The sequence below is a fragment of the Schistocerca cancellata genome, chromosome 2, assembly GCF_023864275.1.
Source record: "Schistocerca cancellata isolate TAMUIC-IGC-003103 chromosome 2, iqSchCanc2.1, whole genome shotgun sequence".
Taxonomy (NCBI): domain Eukaryota; kingdom Metazoa; phylum Arthropoda; class Insecta; order Orthoptera; family Acrididae; genus Schistocerca; species Schistocerca cancellata.
Genome location: NC_064627.1, coordinates 1,003,123,200 through 1,003,143,261, shown reverse-complemented (window position 1 = coordinate 1,003,143,261; position 20,062 = coordinate 1,003,123,200). Strand labels below are relative to the sequence as shown.

At 43.7% G+C, this 20,062-nt stretch overlaps 1 protein-coding gene across 1 annotated transcript in view; it reads right to left on the bottom strand.

Moving 5' to 3' along the window:
* LOC126149209 (uncharacterized) overlaps positions 1–20,062 on the bottom strand; it is a 209,202-nt gene that overhangs the window by 68,873 nt on the left and 120,267 nt on the right. The window contains exon 4 of the mRNA XM_049915801.1: positions 9,621–9,706. Coding sequence (XP_049771758.1) covers positions 9,621–9,706 — 86 coding nt within the window. The remainder of the gene's footprint in view (positions 1–9,620; positions 9,707–20,062) is intronic.

Genomic DNA, 20,062 nt, shown 5'->3' with positions numbered 1-20,062 from the left:
TGTAAGTAATTTGATAATCTACTGTTTGGATGTACACACATTATGAAATGGATGAACACAGCATATCTGCAAGCTCGAACACTAATAAACATCATACCATGTTCGCGGAACCTGCTGGTCAGGCAGTTCATTCTGTGTTGTCGGGTCCTGCCTTGGAGATATGGTGCAAGCCATGGAGGAAGGGAGATATGCGAATGCCTATGATTTCATGGGGAATTTTTTAATTGTGATGTTCTGAATGATGAAGCACTTTTGTATCATGTGGTCATTGCAAACAAAAGTTGTTTATCAGAAGTAATGCATTTATTTGGAATTGTATGTTATATTTGTGGTCTTAACTTGCAGCAGCAATTGCAGCACTTTGTGAAATGAGGTTCAATCAGAAGAGGTTGCCAAGTGCACAGAAATAACTAAGGTGAGCAAGGTTGGATAAGACGAAGTCTTAGCTCCCGATCAGACTTTACTTTGCCTGCCAATATCATGGTAAAGAACCAGTGGAACACTACATAGGTTAAAATCCTTGGTTAGATTGTAGATCTTAACTAGTAGCAGCTGGTGACTGACAAAGCCATAGGCTGCTGTTAAGTTGATAAATATCACTCCTTTCACCTCGGGCATAAAATGAAAACAACTCTGCAACAACTGCAAGCACACCATTCCTGAAATCATACTAATGTCTGTACCTTAAGGTTAGAAGTAATCAGAAGTATAAGTGTGGGAGGGTGGTTTATGCACTTTAGGAAATGGGTTGGTTCTGTATAATATGGCTAGTTACCAGTCATTGTCATTCTAAATCTAAATGTCCATCTATATCCGTACTCTGCAAACCACTGTGAAGTGCAAGGCACAGGATATATCCTGTTACACTAGTTATTAGGATTTCTTCATACTACATTCAAGAATGGAGCATGGCAAGAATAATTTTATGAATGCCTCTGTGTGTGCAGTAATTATTCTAATCTTATCTTCACGATTCCCACATGAGCAATACCTAGGGAACTGTGGTATATTCCTGGAGTCATCATTTAAAGCTGGTTCTTGGAACTTTTATAATAGGCTTTCTCGGGGCAGTTTACGTCTATCTTCAACAGTCTGCCAGTTCAGTTTCTTCAGCATCAGTGTAACTCTGTCCCACGGGTCAAACAAATCTGCGATCATTTGTGCTGCCCTTCTCTGTATAAATTCAGTATCCCCTATTAGTCCTATTTGGTGCAAGTCCTACACACTTGAGCAATGCTCTAGAACCAGTTGCATGAGTGATTTGCAAGCAATCTTTTTTGTAGACTGATTGGACTACCCAAGTATTTTACCAATAAACCAAAGTCTACCACCTGTCCTATGTGTCCTCAGTGGTACTTCCAAGGGAGCAGACTGAATCACCTACTCCATTTGTACCTATCTCTTGTCCGTTCAAAACTAGACTATGGGTGTTTCATTTATGCATCTGCACATCCATCCATTTTACCCCATCTCAATGCAAACCATCATTGTGGCATCCATTTGGCCACTGGCACCTATTACACTAGTCCGGTTGACAGTCTGTATGCAGAAGCTGCTGGACTACTGCTGTCTTACTGAAGTAATGTTCTCCTCAGCAAATATGCATACAGTTTATCTGCCATGCCTGGCCAACATCCTATGCCTACTTCTTTGATGACTCCTTTGACACTATAGAAGGGGGGTTGTTTGTCCCCAAAAAGAGCTTCAAATTACTGACGTCATCTCACTGGCACTAATGAACTCGAGAACGCGATTGGCTGATCACGTGTCATCTGCTAAAATGGAAGATGTATCAGGCGACAGCTGTAGACGGGCGTGTAACGGAGTAAAATAGGGGCACTCAAGTAAAAGGTGTCTCACTGTCCACAGTTGAAAGCAGTGGGGACAGAGTGGGGGAGGATCACCGCTTAAAAGATGTCGATGGCTAAAAAGACAGTGCCCTATGCGGAGTCTAGTTAAAGTTACCTCCTCCCGACGTCGAGGTCGGGAGGAAGAGGTCCAAGTACAGGGAAGAGCTTTCATGTTCCGAAGTGGGAAGTGTCGACCAATGGGCGTCCCATAAAAGAGCAACACAACAACATAAAACACTCCGTAGATCGGCGAAGGGAATCATGCGAATAGCTGGCCAAAGAAAGAGACTGCAGCCATGGCTGCTATATCAGCCACCTCATTTCCACAGATAACAACATGTCCTGGGATCCAGAGGAACACCACAGAGACACCCCCCAAGTCGAGCAAGTGGAGGCAGTCCTGAATCCAGTGGACCAGAGGGTGGACAGGGTAGAGAGCTTGGAGACTGAGGAGAGAGCTGAGAGAGTCTGAGCAGATAACATACTGATCCACTGATGGCGACGGATGTATTGGACAGTCTGGAGAACAGTGTAAAGCTCCGCAGTATAAACCGAACACTGGTCGGGAAGCCGAAATCGATGTGGGGTGTCACCAACAATATAGGCACTCCCAACACCAAACGATGTTTTTGAGCCATCAGTGTAAATAAATGTGGCATCCTTCATTTGTGCGCAGAGAGCAGCAAATGCCCGACAATAAACAAGAGAAGGGGTACCATCCTTGGGAAACATACAAAGGTCATGGAGCAGGTATGTCCGGGGCAGGAGCCAAGGCGGTGCTGTACCCCAAGTTGTCAAGAAAGTTTTAGGAAAGTGGAAGGAAAGAGAACGGAGCAGTTGACGGAAGCGGTCTCCCAATGGTAGCAGGGAGGAGGGGCGGCCAGCATACCCTAAATCGAAGGAGTTGTCAAAAAAAATGTCATGGGCTGGATTTGCAGACATGGAAGACAGATGGCTAGCATAACAACTCAGAAGGACAGCTCGCCGATTGGACAGCGGAGGTTCAGCAGTCTCAGCATAAAGGCTTTCCATAGGGCTGGTGTAAAAAGCTCTAGATACTAAACGTAATCACCGAGCGAGGTGCCGCAGTGGTTAGACACTGGACTCGCATTCGGGAGGACGACGGTTCAATCCCGCGTCCGGCCATCCTGATTTAGGTTTTCCGTGATTTCCCTAAATCACTCCAGGCAAATGCCAGGATGGTTCCTCTGAAAGGGCACGGCCGACTTCCTTCCCCATCCTTCCCTAATCCGATGAGACCGATGACCACGCTGTCTGGTCTCCTTCCCCAACCAACCAACCAACCAACCAACTAAACGTAATCCACGATGGTGGATAGAGTCAAGATGCCGAAGAATAGACAGTCGAGCAGAGGAGTAAACTATGCTTCTGTAGTCCAATTTCGAGTGCACTAAGGCGTGATAGAGGTGGAGAAGGACCACTCGATCCGCTCCCCAGGAGGTGCCATTCAGAACACGGAGGGTGTTGAGGGATCGCAGACAGTGAGCCGAAAGATAGGAAACGTGAGAGGACTAGCACAGCTTTCTGTCAAACATCAGACCCAAGAATTTAGTGACGTCCGCGAACCGAAGGTTGATAGGGCCTCGATGTAAGGAAGGCGGAAGAAACTCCGTACGACTCCAAAAATTAACACAAACGTTCTTACGGGGAGAAAAGCGGAAGCCGGTTTCGATGCTCCAAGAGTGGAGGTGATCGAGACATCCTTGAAGACGTCGTTCAAGAAGGCTGGTCTGTTGAGAGCTGTAGTAGATCGCAAAATCGTCCAGAAAGAGGCAGCCCGAGACATCAGGAAGAAGACAATCCATAATTGGATTTATGGCAATGGCAAACAGTACAACACTTAGCACGGAGCCCTGGGGTACCCCGTTTTCTTGGGAGAGGGTTCGGGAGAGAGTAGTGTTCACCCACACTTTAAATGCGTGCTCTGCCATAAATTCATGAAGAAAAAGGGGCAGCCGACCTTGAAAGCCCCAAGAGAACAGTGTGCAGAGGATGCCTGTCCTCCAACAGGTATCATATGCTCTCTCCAGATCAAAAAATATCGCTACTGTTTGGCGTTTCCGGAGAAAATTGTTCATGATATAAGTGGAGAGACCAACAAGATAGTCAACTGCAGAACAATGCTTTCGGAAACCACATTGGGCAGTTGTTAAAAGACTGCGGGACTGCACCCACCAGGCTAAACGGCAATTCACCATATGTTTCAAAACCTTACATACACTACTCGTGAGAGAAATGGGGCGATAGATAGAGGGGAGATGTTTGTCCTTTCCAGGTTTTAGAACAGGAACGACAATAGCTTCCTGCCATCGTCTGGGAAAAGTACTGTCAGTCCAAATTCGATTATAAAGGTGAAGGAGGTAATGCAGACTATGGTATGATAAATGAAGCAACATTTGGATGTGGATACCATCTGGTCCTGGGACGAAAGAGCGAGAAGAAGAGGGTGCATGTTGGAGTTCCTGCATGGAGAAAACAGCATTGTAGCTTTCGTGATTTTGAGAGGAGAGGGCAAGAGGTTGTACTTCCGCTGCACATTTCTTCGGGAGAAACGCTGGCAGGTAATTTGAAGAGCTCGAAATCTCAGCAAAGTGTTGACCCAATGAGTTAGAAATTGCGATGGTGTCCACTAATGTATCATGTGCGACAGTGAGCCCAGAGACCGGGGAGAAACTAGGCACTCCAGATAACCACCGAATCCGACTCCAAACTTCCGAGGAGGGAGTGAAGGTGTTAAAGGAGCTAGTAAAGAAGTCCCAGCTTGCCTTCTTGCTATCGCGGATGACGTGACAGCATCACGCACGGAATTGCTTACAGTGGATACAGTTGGCCAAAGTAGGATGGTGTCTGAAAACGCGAAGAGCACATCACTGCTCACATATTGCGGCTTGGCATGCCTAGTTCCACCAAGGAACTGGGGGAGCGCCGGGGCAATTCGGAGGTGCGAGGTATTGAACGTTCTGCAGCTGTAAGAATACCTTCTGTAATATGAGTGACCTCATTGTCAACGCTAGGAAAGTGACGGTCATCGAATGTCGCTAGAGACGAAAAAAGTGTCCAATCGGCTTGGGCAAACTTCCAGCGTCTCAGGCGCATATATGGCAGTTGTGGTTGCAATCGAACGACACATGGAAAGTGGTCACTCGAGTGTGTATCAGCAAGAGTGAACCATTCGAAGCGCTGAGCTAGCGGAACAGTACCGACCGAAAGGTCCAAATGAGAGAAATTTGTCGTGGAGCAGACAAAAACGTAGGGTCCCCAGTGTTGAGGCAAACAAGACCCACTTGGTGGAAGACGCCTATCAATAGTGAGCCACGTGGACAAGGATGTGGAGATCCCCAAAGCGGGTGGTGGACACTGAAGTCCCCAACCAGCAAATAGGGGGGGCGGAAGCTGACCAAGAAGATGAAGGAGATCAGCTCATGCCATTGGTGTGGATGATGGAAAATAGACAGTACAAAGACAGAAAGTGTATCCAGAAAGGGAAAGACGGACAGCAACAGCTTGGAAGAAAGTGTTTGAGGGGATTGGGTGATAATGGAGAGTATCATGGAGAAGAATCATGAGTCCTCCATGTGCTGGAGTGCCTTCAACAGAGGGGAGATCAAATCGGACTGACTGTAAATGGGGGAAAACAAAGCGGTCATGGGGACGCAGCTTTGTTTCCTGAGACAGAAGATGACCGGCAAGTAGGATTGTAAGAGGATCAACAATTCATCCCGACTGGCTCGAATTCCACGGATATTACAATGGATAATGGACATAGGGTGGACAGAAAATGGAAGAATGTGACCAAGGTTGCCCTCAACTCAACGACTGCTCAGAGCTTGCGACCGACAGCATTGAACAGCATTCAGCCGAAGGCAGAAGATCCTGATCCATAGGTTGTTTGGGAGCAGCTCCTGCCACCAGCGATCGGCCAGTTGATCGGCCGCCAGCAGTGCACCTCGGTGACACAGAAGACGGCCGAGGGCGGTTACCGCCATGCGGTGCTGTAGATGACACACGCCGTGGCGGAGAAGGAGAGGAACTGTGTTTCTTATTAACCTTTTTGGAAACAGAACGTTGAGATGAAGGAGGAACTGATGGTTGTGAAGTTGGGGTACGTAAAAAATCTTCACGAGTAGGCTCTTTTTTGGATGTCTGGATGTCTGATTTTGGCGCTTGAGATTTAGCAGAACCTGATGAAGGGTGAGCCATAAAGTGAGCAGGTGAGAGTGGGGACGTTGAACGGGCGATCTTTGCACTGTCCGATCTGACAACCGTGGCACTAAAGGTGAAATCACAAGTCTGCGTGGCTGCCTCCTTTGTTGGCCGAGGAGAGGCAAGGACAGTGCTGTAGTTACCTGCGTGAGGCACAGTGGGCTTTCGACTGACGAATAACTTCCGAGCAGCAAAGGTCGACACCTTTTCCTTCACTCTGATTTCTTGAGTGAGCCGTTCGTCTTAAAAAATGGGGCAATCTCGAGAGGAAGCAGCATGGTCACCCATACAGTTGATGCATCAAGGGGATGGAGGTGGACAAGCACCCTCATGGGCATCCTTGCCACACGTAACGCATTTGGACATATTGGAACAAGACTGGCTGGTATGATTGAACCGCTGACACCGATAGCAACGCGTATGGTTTGGGATGTAAGGGCGAACGGAAATTATCTCATAGACTGCTTTTATGTTCGATGGAAGATGAACTCTGTCAAATGTCAAGAAGACAGTTCGGGTTGGAACCATATCCTTGTCAACCCTTTTCATGACTCGATGAACAGCCATTACGCCCTGGTCGGACAGGTAGTTTTGAATTTCTTCGTCTGACAATCCGTTGAGGGAGCGTGTATAAATGACCCCACATAATGAATTTAAAGTGTGGTGCGCTTCCACCCGGACACGGAAAGTGTATAGCAGTGAAGCACACAGCAATTTTTGTGCCTGGAGGGCACTGACTGTTTCTAACAACAAGGTGCCTTTTCATAAACGGGAACAAGACTTTACAGGACCTGCAATTGTGTTGACACCTTTCTGAATAATGAAAGGGTTGACTGTGGAGAAGTCTTGACCGTCGTCTGATCGAGAAACAACAAGGAACTGTGGCAACAATGGAAGAACTGTCCGTGGGTGAGACTCATTGAACTTATGCTTGTGAGCAGACACAGTAAATGATGATGAAACCATTGCGGAAGTATCCCCCATGATTACCGGCGTCTCCGATGGCGTGCTCCTTCCTTGCGGGGGCCCTCTCTGAGAGCACTCCCACCTTAGGTGATTGTTCACACCTCAGGTCACACCTCCTGAGAAACGGATGGAGGGACCAATCGGCACTTTCGGAAGGTATCAGCTCGGGTAGTCACCCCTCCCTGGGCCTGGCCGTTACCAGGGGGTACGTATGTGTCCTACCTGTCTACCCGGGGCAGGGAATTACGCGTTACCCCGTCACTGGCTATGCATGGGAATGCGTGGGTTGGCCTTCAGACACGCACAGGGAGGAAGAATGAGAAAGGAAGGAACAAAGAAAAGGAAAGGAAAGAAGAGAGGTCTCAAACGCCTCAGTGGAGGAAAGGGTAAAGAGAAGAGGTAAGGAAAAAATAAAGGCAAAGGAAGGACAAAGACTTGCCAGCAGAGAAAGCATTGGAGAGAGACTGATTTACAGTTTCAAACATCCGTCTCCGGTTGTAGGCACTAAACATACTCCCAGAGGGGGAGAAAGGGAAAGGAAGAGGCGGTGGTGAGGGCGGGGGGGGGGGGGGGAGGGGGGGGGGCAAGATGGGTGATGGGGAAGGATGAGGAAAAGGAAGGTATGCAGCCTGGAAAGGAAGGAGGGCCACACTAGCTCGGGGTCCCGTGCTCACTACGCACGTATCCACAAAAGAGTTGTGGACCCCCTGGGGGGATGCAGGCTGTTGACTGCATTTTACTTTTTATCTGTCATAGCAATATAGGAAGGACATTTAACTTTTAGTTCAGGACCTCCATTCTCTCTATGATGTATTTTAAGGATCTTTCTCCAAGTCCCCGTTTTGAGCTGTCTTTCCTGCCATTGATTCAGTTAATGTGTAGTCACTTTTAACTTGTCCTCATCTTTGTGTTCTATGGTTCTGACATGGGTATGTATGACCTTGGTTGTTTTTGCATCTTACAACAAAACAAACAAACTACATTTCTCTTCTTTTGTAAAGTGCACAATTTTATATTTCTCAACATTTAAAGCAAGTTGTCAATCTTTGGGCAACTTTGAAATATTATTAAGATGTGACTGAATATTTAAGCAGCTTCTTTCAAACAGTACCTCATTATGGATAACTGGACCATAAGTGAAAAGTCTGAGGTTACTATTAATATTGTCCACAATGTAACTAATACAAGACATGAACAGCAATGGTCACAACACACTTCCCTGGAGCACACCTCAAGTTACTTTTACATCTGATGATGACTCTCCATCCAAGATAACATGCTGTCTCCTCTCTACCAAAAAGTCCTCAATCCAGTCAAAAATTTCAGTTTATACCCCATATGATGGAACTTTTGGCAATAAGCGTAGATGTGGTACTGAGTCATATGCTTTTCAGAAATCAAGAAATAGGGCACTACCTGACTGCCTTGATACAAAACTCTCAGCACCTCATGTGAGAAAAGTTGAGTTGGGTTTCACATGATCGATGTTTTTGGAATCCATGCTGACTGGCATGGTGGATGTCATTTGGTTCAAGATTCATCACTGTTCTTGTTGTTGCTGCGCAGCACTCATTAACTGGGCTGTGGTCTGTCTAACTGCTGATATAATCTGTGATCAACACATCACCTATGGTAGTTGACTGAGGCAGTGTAGCCTTCCACTGTAACTCCATTAGGGTTAACTTAACATGCTATCATACTTAGTAGGCAGACTAACATTTATTTGTTCATGAAACTATGTAAGGCTGGTTTCCACATGAACTATTCAAAAGTAATGTCCTACAGTTTTACAAAGAAGATTTTAACCAAAACTAAAAAATAGCTAATATATACGGGGCGTTCAAAAATAAATGAGCCGGAGGCATAATTACAGAAACCAGTACCTGTATGTTAGAAGTAGTGACTCTGGGTGTTGAGACACCAGACCCACTGTGACACAAGGCGGTGAATAGCTGTCTCATAAAATTACCGGGTCTGCGATGTTAACCAGTTCTGCACGTACAACTGAATGTTGTTGTCCAATGTGACTCGTTTGCCCCTCACAGCCTTTTAAAGGGGACCAAAAATGGCGTAATCACAGGGAGAGAGGTCCAGACTGTATGGAAGGTAGCCAAGAACCTCCCATTTAAATTTCTGCAGGAGTACTGCTACTGTATTGGCCGTATGAGGATTTGCATTGTCGTGGAGCAGAATGACCCCACAAGTAAGATTGCCTGATCATTTTGATTTGATCACTTAGCGAAGGGTGGTCAAGGTTTGCAAGTAACGCTGGGCATTCACTGTTGTCCCACACTGCAGGAAGTGAGTCAGAAGGGGGCCATCTTGGTCAAAGAAGAACATCAGCATAACCTTTCCTGCACTCATGTGGATGGTGACATCCAGTTGTATGTGCGGAACTGGTTAACATCACAGCCCTGGGAATTTTATGAGACAGCCATTCACCACCTTGTGTCACAGTGGAACAAGTGTCTCAACAGGCAGGGTCAATACTTCTAACACACAGGTACTGGTTTCTGTAATTATGCCTCTGACTCATTTCTTTTTGAACGCCCCTTATAAGTACTATAACAGTTTACTTACCATGATCGCACCATATAGCAGCATCACACAGCTGATGAGATGTATCGTCACCATGGCAATTCCAGTGTATATTGAAATAATTGTAACTGGTGAAAAAAAGTAATGCTGATAAGTAATATACTACTAAGCAATTAAGTTTTAACAGAAATTATTACATTTATTTTATTTTTTAGTACATGGGAAAATGTCAAAAAGTGTACAATAATTAAATTTGTTAAATGTAAAAATAATAAAATATGAGCACATAAGACTCCAAATTACTCCCAAAAGAACAGCAGATGAAGTGTGAATACAAGTAAAAATTTATTTCAAGGTTTGCCGATTTTCCACTTAATCACCATGGCTATTGAAGAACTTTTTTAAACAATGTACCAACTTTGACATTCCCTCTGTAAGAAGTGTGGTGTCACCACCAGACACCACACTTCCTAGGTGGTAGCCTCTAAATTGGCCACGGTCCGTAAGTATACGTCGGACCCGCGTGTCGCCACTATCAGTGATTGCAGACTGTGTGCTGCCACATGGGGCAGGTCTAATCTAGAGCGACTCCCTAGCACTCGCCCCAGTTGTACAGCCGACTTTGCTAGTGATGGTTCACTGTCTACATACGCTCTCATTTGCAGAGATGACAGTTTAGCATAGCCTTCAGCTACATCATTAGCTACGACCTAGCAAGGCGCCATATTCAGTTACTGTAATTACTATCTTCAAGAATGTATTCTGATCAGATAATATTGTGAATCAGTGTACAGTCAAGAGCAACCAGAATGAGATATTCACTCTGCAGCGGAGTGTGCGCTGATATGAAACTTCCTGGCAGATTAAAACTGTGTGCCCGACCGAGACTCGAACTCGGGACCTTTGCCTTTCGCGGGCAAGTGCTCTACCAACTGAGCTACCGAAGCACGACTCACGCCCGGTCCTCACAGCTTTACTGGCAGAAGTAAAGCTGTGAGGACCGGGCGTGAGTCGTGCTTCGGTAGCTCAGTTGGTAGAGCACTTGCCCGCGAAAGGCAAAGGTCCCGAGTTCGAGTCTCGGTCGGGCACACAGTTTTAATCTGCCAGGAAGTTTCAGTCAAGAGCAACGTTCATCATTAATGGATTAAAGTTAAGTATCAAACTAATTACATCCGCTTTTTGAATTTTCATTTCTTGTCATGTTCCAGACCTCATGTCAGTATAGTTCTTCCCTCTTCACGCCAGCCTGCGTGAGCTAAAACACGTGCATTTCGGCCTCCACTCATAACACGGTGTTGGCTCTTCTGCTAACACAAAAAGAAGACTGCCACCTTCCCACCAAGCATTGTCATCATGATATCCTGCAATTCCTCATTTGACATGTCATCTGCGCAAGTTAATCCATCACCTCCCATTTGAATGGTAGAAGCTGTTGAGTTTTTGCAACAGCAAGCTGCCAGGGATTGTCAGGCAGAATGCCAACAACTGTCAGCAGCATGACTCTTTGTTTGTTCTGAATAGATCTGTGTATCCTTCACAATGTCTCATATTATGCTGCCACACTGATTGTGTCCTCAGCCTTAACTCCTGTGGCTTCCTCACATAATGAACAGTGGTACACTGTGATGATGTGCCTCAAATAGCAATCTTTTGCAGAAAGAACTGGAAAACTGGTACATGATTACAACATCTTTAATTTTGAAAAACAGCTGGTTCATGTACTGTAAAATGTGCAAACTTTGGCCACCTGGGGTAATTTCAGCCAGTAGCTTGTCTAATTTGTGGTTCTGCCATCTGTTGAATTCATGGTTTAACTATTCTGAAAGCTGTAATGTGTTGTGGATAGAAGTCTCTGATGTCCTCACCATTTCACTTGACTTTGCATACAAAAACTGACACACAGTTATTGTTGATTTCCAGACAGCCCGAAATAATGCAAAGCTGAAGTGTGAAAACAAAAACACACACACACACACACACACACACACTAGCAAGTAACAGTTTGGTTAAGCAGTCGTTCGGAAGACTGACATTTGAATAGTTGACGCTCTACTGTAAATGTTTCTAGTAAAAGATTATTGGCACAATTACTTTACAGATGCGTTCAGTGTAACCAGAGCACCATCTGTAAACTGTTGTGATTTCCAATACTATCACTAAACCCTCTTCAGAACACCGTTCTGGCTGACTAGTTGCAGTTTCAACTCCCTCACTTGAAAGTCCAACTGATGATATTATTCGTGCCAACTGCTGTGTGACTGTGGAAATTATAGCTGATAAAGTTCAAGTTAGTACTGGTACAGTTTATAACATTATCTGCAAAAAGCTGAAGTACCACAAAACACGTGCAAGATGGGCCCCAAAGGAGCTGATGCAGCTACACAAGGAAATCAGGTTGAGAGTGTGCACAGAGGTAAAGGAATATTATGAAAGAGAAGGTGAGCACTTCCTCAACAAAATTTTAACTTGTGATGAAACTTGAGTTCACTATTATGAGCCAGAATCAGAAAGACAAAGCATGGAGTGGAAGAACACCAACTCACCTGTCAAGAAAAAATTCAAAACCCCCTGTTACGAAAAAAATTCAAAACCCAAGCATCAGCAGGAAAAAATCATGTTGACAGTGTTTTGGGATGCTGAAGGTCCAGTTTTTTGTGTTTTTCTCGAAGAGCAGTGTACAATGGACAGCCAATACTACTCAGATTTGCTTTTAAACAAGGTGAAGCCAGCCATGAGAGAGAGACATTGTGGATCACAGAGGAGAAGTGTAATTCTCCAGCAAGACAATGCACGTCCTCATATTGCTCAACTAACCCATGAAACCATAGACAAAATGTGCTGGGAAGTACTGCCTCATTCCCCTTACAGCGCTAATTTACTACCTGGTATTTCAATTTGTTTGGTGCACTACGGAGGCATTATGTGGGAAGAGGTTCCAGGACGAGGACGTGAAAAAATCTGTGGGAAATTGGTTCAAACATCAAGAGAAAAAGTTCTTTGCAGCCAGAATAAAAAAAGCTTGTAGCCCATTGGAACAACTGCATAAATTTTCAAGGGGATTATGTTGAAAAGTAGTAAAAGTATTGTTTTGTAAAAATAAATGCTTTCTTCTCCAGACCAATTTGCCTCTTTAACTACTGTATGACCTTCCCATTTGGGAAGCAAACATGATGACTATGTGGCTGAGAACAGCTTATGTATGGTACTGTGTACTGAAACTGGTAGCCAGTAGCAAAGATAAAAAATTGTGACTTTTTTCTGATTGTATTGGTTGCTGTTCAAACTGGCATATGTCAGGAATATGCAAATGTTTGTGATTGTTACCCTTTGTGCCATCCAAGCTGAATTTTTTGTATTTATGTTGACTGTCACAGCTGTGTCACTGCCATGCACCTCAAAATGGTTTTCCAAGGTAGCCAAAGTGACGGTTTTCAAGATGCACTTTATTGAGATATATATTGCACACAGGAAAATTGGAAAAAAATCATCTGTAATCATGAGACTGACAAAAGTGTGTGTAGAGTGATCATGACAGATAGTCACTAAAGAGGATTGTGATGAAACTAACAAGATGACAGCAGTAAAATTCACTGCAGAATTGAATGTCCAAATAGTGAACCTTGTCAGCACCAAAATAGCACAAGAGGAGCTCCATAAGCAGGGAATTTCTGGGTGAACTTCAGTTAAATAAACCACTCATCAGAGATGCAAATGCCCGTAACAGGAAACTGTGGTGCTGAAGCCCTAAAACCTGGACTAGAGAGCAAGGAATACAGTCACTTGGTTGGATGAGGCTTGTTTCACACAGTTTCCAACTTCTGGCTGAGTTTACGTCACAAGAGTAAAATGTGGCAGGGGTTTGTTGATAATTTGGGTACCCATATTATGGTATTCCATTGGTACCACAGTTATTATGCAAGGAAACATTACTGTCAAGGATTAAATGACTATTTTGGCTGATCAGGTCCATCCCTTGAGTACAATGATTGTCCCCCAATGGTGATACTGTGTTCCAAGATGACAAGGCTCCTATATACACACAATTTACATCATCCAGGACTGGTCTTGTGAGTATGCAGATGAATTTCCACGTCACTCCTGGCCACCACAGTAACTAGATCTCAAAATTATTGAGCCTTTGTAGTCTAAATTTGAGATAAGGGTTCGTGCTCGCTATTCACCTTCATCGTCATTACCCAAATTGTCACTATTTTGCAGGAAGAATGGTTTTAAGTTTCCCACAAAAACCAAACAGGACCTGTATTTATCCATTTAAGATGACTGGAAGCCATTTTGAACATCAACAGTTTCCCTACATTAAATCAGACATAGTAATGTGTTGTGTTTTTGATGTTTCCATATTTCTGTCCACCTCCTGTATGAGTATCATATTATTTAGCCCTAGTATAAGGAAAAGGGAAGTCACTAAATACACAGAAACTGGACTTCCATGCCAAATACTTATGTGAGTACTGCATTAACAGGCTCTCTTCAGGAAAAATAACATACAAGACAACAGATCAAACAGCATACAGGCCCCTACATCAAATGTTTTAAACTTAATTAAGCAATTACAGAAAGTACTAAACACACTTATTACAAATAATTACAACCGGAGAGTAAATTTATGAGGAGATTTCAGAACTGATTTCACTATTGGTGATTCTTCTTTTTTTGCTGGTGCCTTTTTCCACATTGACAGAGGTCGTTTATTCCACATTGACAGAGGTCGTTTAAGGAGTGGTTTAGTGTGCTTTTTGTCACCAACTAGTTACCTTCTGTGGCAGATTACGTGTACCCCATGTACTGTTATTCACGTGAAAATGAGTGAAAGATTCTGAAAGAAGATGATTAAATATTCCAGAATTAGAATCAAGAACAGCTGCCAACATGAGTAACATAGAAGTAAATATCCCTGGAGTAGTGAAGTAACTTAAATCACTTAATAAAAGCAAGTCTTCTGGTCCAGACTGTATACCAATTAGGTTCCTTTCAGAGTATGCTGATGCATTAGCTCCATACTTAAAAATTGTATACAACCGTTTGCTCAACAAAAGATCTGACTCCTGTGCAGCAAGCTATGTAAATTTAAGTATTAACTGTGTTTTCTTACTTGTCACTTCTTTTTCCATGTGTTTTTGCTTTTAGGAAGCTTTAATTTTTGAGTACTAGTAATAATGTTCCATAGATTTCATGTTTGTTTTGAATACAGTCAGAGAGAGTCCCTTTAGTCAGCTGTAGTGCCAGTACTGCCAGGGTCGTCATAACTGCCATCTGCTTCACATCCCCTTGCAACAAGCTAGGTCAATTTAAGTATTAACTGTGTTTTTCTTACTTGTCACTTCTTTTTCCGTGTGTTTTACCTTTTAGGAAGCTTTAATTTTTGAGTACTAGTAATAGTGTTCCAATGATTTTGAGTTTGTTTTTAATACAGTCCAGAGACAGTTAGCACTTATTTTCATTGTTTCCAACAAGAAGTGTCTAGTAACCACAGTTTAGTCAGCTATCAGCCGCCTTTAGTGAATTAGCAGTCTAGTTAAAAGTTGATTACTTAATCTCTACAGTAAATTGTTGATTTCTTAGGATGGATAGGACGTGTGACTGCTGTGTACGGATGCAGGAGGAGCTGGCCACTGTTCGTGAACAGCTGAACGTGCTGATGGCCACGGTCAGCCGTCTTCAGGTTGCTGCCTCAGAGTGCAGCAGCAGTGGGGAGTCTGGTGCATTGCATGGTACACCCCAGATGTTACATGCTTCATCCACAGTCTCTGCTGTCGAGACCGTGTGCAGTTGGGCCACCCTCTCCTCAAGGGGAGTGGCGGGTTCAACGGCATTGACCTCACACGAGGTGGAGGGTCAATGTGGAGGCTGGCCATGTGGCATTGCCCGCTCTGCCTGTGAGTGGACATGTGGCTGCTCCTTCAGCAAGGTCCAAGCAGGCACACGGGGGGAGGGGTTTATTAGTGATTCGGAGCTCCAATGTTAGGTGGGTGATGGAGCCCCTTAGGGAAATAGCGGAAAGGTCAGGGAAAAAGGCCAGTGTTCACTCTGTCTGCTTGCCGGGGGGGTCTCATCCGAAATGTGGAGATAGAAAGCACTGGGTGCACCCAACTACAAACTGTTGCTCATGTCGGCACCAATGACTCCTGCCGTCTGGGTTCAGAGGTCACCCTCAGTTCATACAGGCGGGTGGTAGAGTTGGTGAAGGTGGAAAGCCTCGCTCACGGGGTGGAATTTGAGCTAACTATTTGTAGTGTTGTTCCCAGAACCGATCGCGGTCCTCTGGTTTGGTGCCGAGTGGAAGGCTTAAACGAGAGGCTCAGATGATTCTGCGAAGATCTGGGGTGCTATCTGCTATCGGATGGAGAAATGTAGGGTCCCCCTGAATAGGTCAGGTGTGCACTACACGCAGGTAGTGGCTACAAGGATAGCGGAGTACGTGTAGAGTGCACATGTGGGTTTTTTAGGTTAGAGAATTCCCTCCCTAGGCCCGACAAGACGCCTCCTGAGACAAGACAAGGTAGCAGTAGGCAAAACACAACAGGGAATAACAATATTAATGTGGTAATAGTAAACTGCAGGAGAGTCTATAGAAAGGTCCCAGAATGCTCTCATTAATAAATGGTCACAATGCCCACATTGTACTAGGGACGGAAAGTTGGCTGAAACCTGATGTAAACAGTAATGAAATTCTAAACTCAGATTGGAATGTATACCGCAGAGACAGGCTGGACAGTGAAGGGGGAGGCGTGTTTATAGTGATAAAAAGTGCAGTAGTATCGAAGGAAATTGACGGAAATCCGAAATGTGAAATAATTTGGGCGAAGGTCACGATTAAAGCAGGCTCAAACATGGTAATTGGATAATATCTCTATCTAATATATATCTCTATCCCCCTGGCTCAGCAGCTGTTGTGGCAGAACACCTGAAGGAAAATCTGGAAAATATTTTGAGTAGATTTCCTGACCATGTTATAGTTTTCGGTCGAGATCTTAATTTACCAGATATAGACTGGGAGGCTCAAACGTTTATTAACGGGTGGCAGGGACAAAGAATCCAGTGAAATTTTTTTAAGTGCATTATCTGAAAACTACCTTGAGCAATTAAACAGAGAACTGACTCGTGGTGATAACATATTAGAACTTCTGGTGCAAAAAGACCCAAACTATTTGCAACAGTTAATGCAGAAAAGGGAATCAACGATCATAAAGCGGTTACAGCATCGGTGATTTCAGCTGTAAATAGAAATATTAAAACAGGTAGGAAGACTTTTCTGTTTAGCAAAAGTGACAAAAAGCAGATTTCAGAGTACTTGAAGGCTCAACACAAAAGTTTTATCTCAAGTATAGATAGTGTTGAGGATCAGTGGACAAAGTTCAAAACCATCGTACAATATGCATTAGATGAGTATGTGCAAGCAAGATTGTAAGAGATGGAAAAGAGCCACTGTGGTACAACAACCGAGTTAGAAAACTGCAATGGAAGCAAAGTGAACTTCACAGTAAACATAAACATAGCCAAAGCTTTGCAGACAAACAAAAATTACGCGAAGCAAAATGTAGTGTGAGGAGGGCTGTGTGAGAGGTGTTCAACGAATTTGAAAGTAAAGTTCTATGTAATGACTTGGCAGAAAATCCTAAGAAATTCTGGTCTTATGTCAAAGTGGTAGGTGGATCAAAACAAAATGTCCAGACACTCTGTGACTAAAATGGTACTGAAACAGAGGATGACAGACTAAAGGCCGAAGTACTAAATGTCTTTTTTCAAAGCTGTTTCACAGAGGAAGACTGCACTGTAGTTCCTTCTCTAGATTGTCGCACAGATGACAAAATGGTAGATATCAAAATAGATGACAGAGGGATAGAAAAACAATTAAAATTGCTCAAAAGAAAAAAGGCCACTGGACCTGATGGGATACCAGTTCGATTTTACACAGAGTATACAAAGGAACTTGCCCCCCTTCTTGCAGCGGTGTGCAGTAGGTCTCTAGAAGAGTGTAGCATTCCAAAAGATTGGAAAAGGGCACAGGTCATCCCAGTTTTCAAGAAGGGACGTCGAACCGATGTGCAGAACTATAGACCTGTATCTCTAATGTCAATCAGATGTAGAATTTTGAAACACGTATTATGTTCGAGTATAATGACTTTTCTGGAGACTAGAAATCTACTCTGTAAGAATCAGCATGGGTTTGAAAAAGATTATCATGTGAAACCCAGCTCGCGTTATTTGTCCGCGAGACTCTGAGGGCCATAGACACGGGTTCCCAGGTAGATGCCGTGTTTCTCGACTTCCGCAAGGCATTTGATACAGTTCCCCACAGTCGTTTAATGAACAAAGTAAGAGCATATGGACTATCAGACCAATTGTGTGATTGGATTGAAGAGTTCCTAGATAGCAGAACACAGCATGCCATTCTCAATGGAGGGAAGTCTTCCGAAGTAAGAGTGATTTCAGGTGTGCCATAGGGGAGTGTCGTAGGACTGTTGCTATTCACAATATATATAAAAGACCTTGTGGATAACATTGGAAGTTCACTGAGGCTTTTCGTGGATGATGCTGTAGTGTATCGAGAGGTTGTAACAATGGAAAATTGTACTGAAATGCAGGAGGATCTGCAACGAATTGACGCATGGTGCAGGGAATGGCAATTGAATTTCAATGCAGACAAGTGTAATGTGCTGCGAATACATAGAAAGAAAGAATCTTTATTGTTTAGCTACAATATAGCAGATCAGCAACTGAAAGCAGTTAATTCCATAAATTATCTGGGGCAGGCATTAGGAGTGATTTAAAATGGAATGAACATATAAAATTAATTGTCAGTAAAGCAGATGCCAGACACATTCATTGGAAGAATCCCAAGGAAATGCAGTCCAAAAACAAAGGAAGTAGGCTGCAGTACACTTGTTCACCCACTGCTTGAATACTGCTCACTGGTGTGGGATCTGTACCAGATATGGTTGATAGAAGAGATAGAGAAGATCCAACAGAGAGCAGCTCGCTGTGTTACAGGATCATTTAGTAATTGTGAAAGCGTTATGAAGATGATAGATAAACCCCAGTGGAAGACTCTGCAAGAGAGACGCTCAGTAGCTTGGTACGGGCTTTTGTTGAAGTTTCAAGAACATACCTTCACCGAGGAGTCAAGCAGTATATTGCTCCCTCCCAAGTATATCTCGTGAAGAGACCATGAGGATAAAATCAGAGAGATAAGAGCCCACACAGAGGCATACTGACAATCTTTCTTTCCACGAACAATACGAGACTGGAATAGAGGGGAGAACCGATAGAGGTACTCAAGATACCCTCCGCCACACAACGTCAGGTGGCTTGCGGAGTATGGATGTAGATGTAGATGTAGATTGGAAAGTTGCACAGGTCAAGAAAGGTAGTAGGAGTAATCCACTTAATTACAGTCCCATATCGTTAACGTCGATATGCAGCAGGATTTTGGAACATATATTGTGTTCGAATATTATGAATTACCTCAAAGAAAATGGTCTATTGACACACAGTCAACACGGGTTTAAAAAACACAACTAGCTCTTTATTTGCATGAAATGTTGAGTGCTACTGACAAGGGATTTCAGATCGATTTCATACTCCTGGATTTCCGGAAGGCTTTTGACACACAAGTGGCTCACAGTGAAATTGTGTGCTTATGGAATATCATCACAGTTATTTGACTGGATTTGTGATTTTTTGTCAGAGAGGTCACAGTTTGTAGTAATTGATGGAAAGTCACCGAGTAAAACAGAAGTGATTTCTGGCATTCCCCAAGGTAGTATTACAGGCCCTTTGCTGTTTCTTATCTATATAAACAATTTGGGAGACAATCAGAGCAGCCGTCTTAGGTTGTTTGCAGATGACTCTGTCATTTATCGACTAATAAAGTCATCAGAAGATCAAAACAAATTGCAAAATGATTTACAAGAGATATCTGAATGGTGCAAAACTTGGTAGTTGACCCTAAATAACGAAAAGTGTGAGCTTATCCACATGAGGCCTACAAGGAATTCGTTTAACTTTAGTTACATGATAAATCAGCCAAATCGAAAGGCCGTAAATTCAACTAAATACCTAGGAATTACAATTATGAACAAATTAAATTGGAAGGAACACATACAAAAGTTGTGGGGAAGGCTAACCAAAGACCGTGTTTTATTGGCAGGACACTTAGAAAATGTAACAGATCTACTAAGGAGCCTGCCTACACTAAGCTTGTCCGTCCTCTTTTAGAATACTGCTGTGTGGTGTGGGATCCTTACTAGATAGGACTGATGGTGTTCATCGAAAAAGTTCAAAGAGGGGCAGCATGTTGAAATATGGGAGAGAGTGTCACTGAAATGATACAGGATTTGGGCTGAACATTATTAAAAGAAAGGTGTTTTTCATTGCGACGGAAACTTCTCATGAAATTCCAATCATCAACTTTCTCCCCCGAATGCGAAAATATTTTGCTGACACCGACCTACATAGGGAGA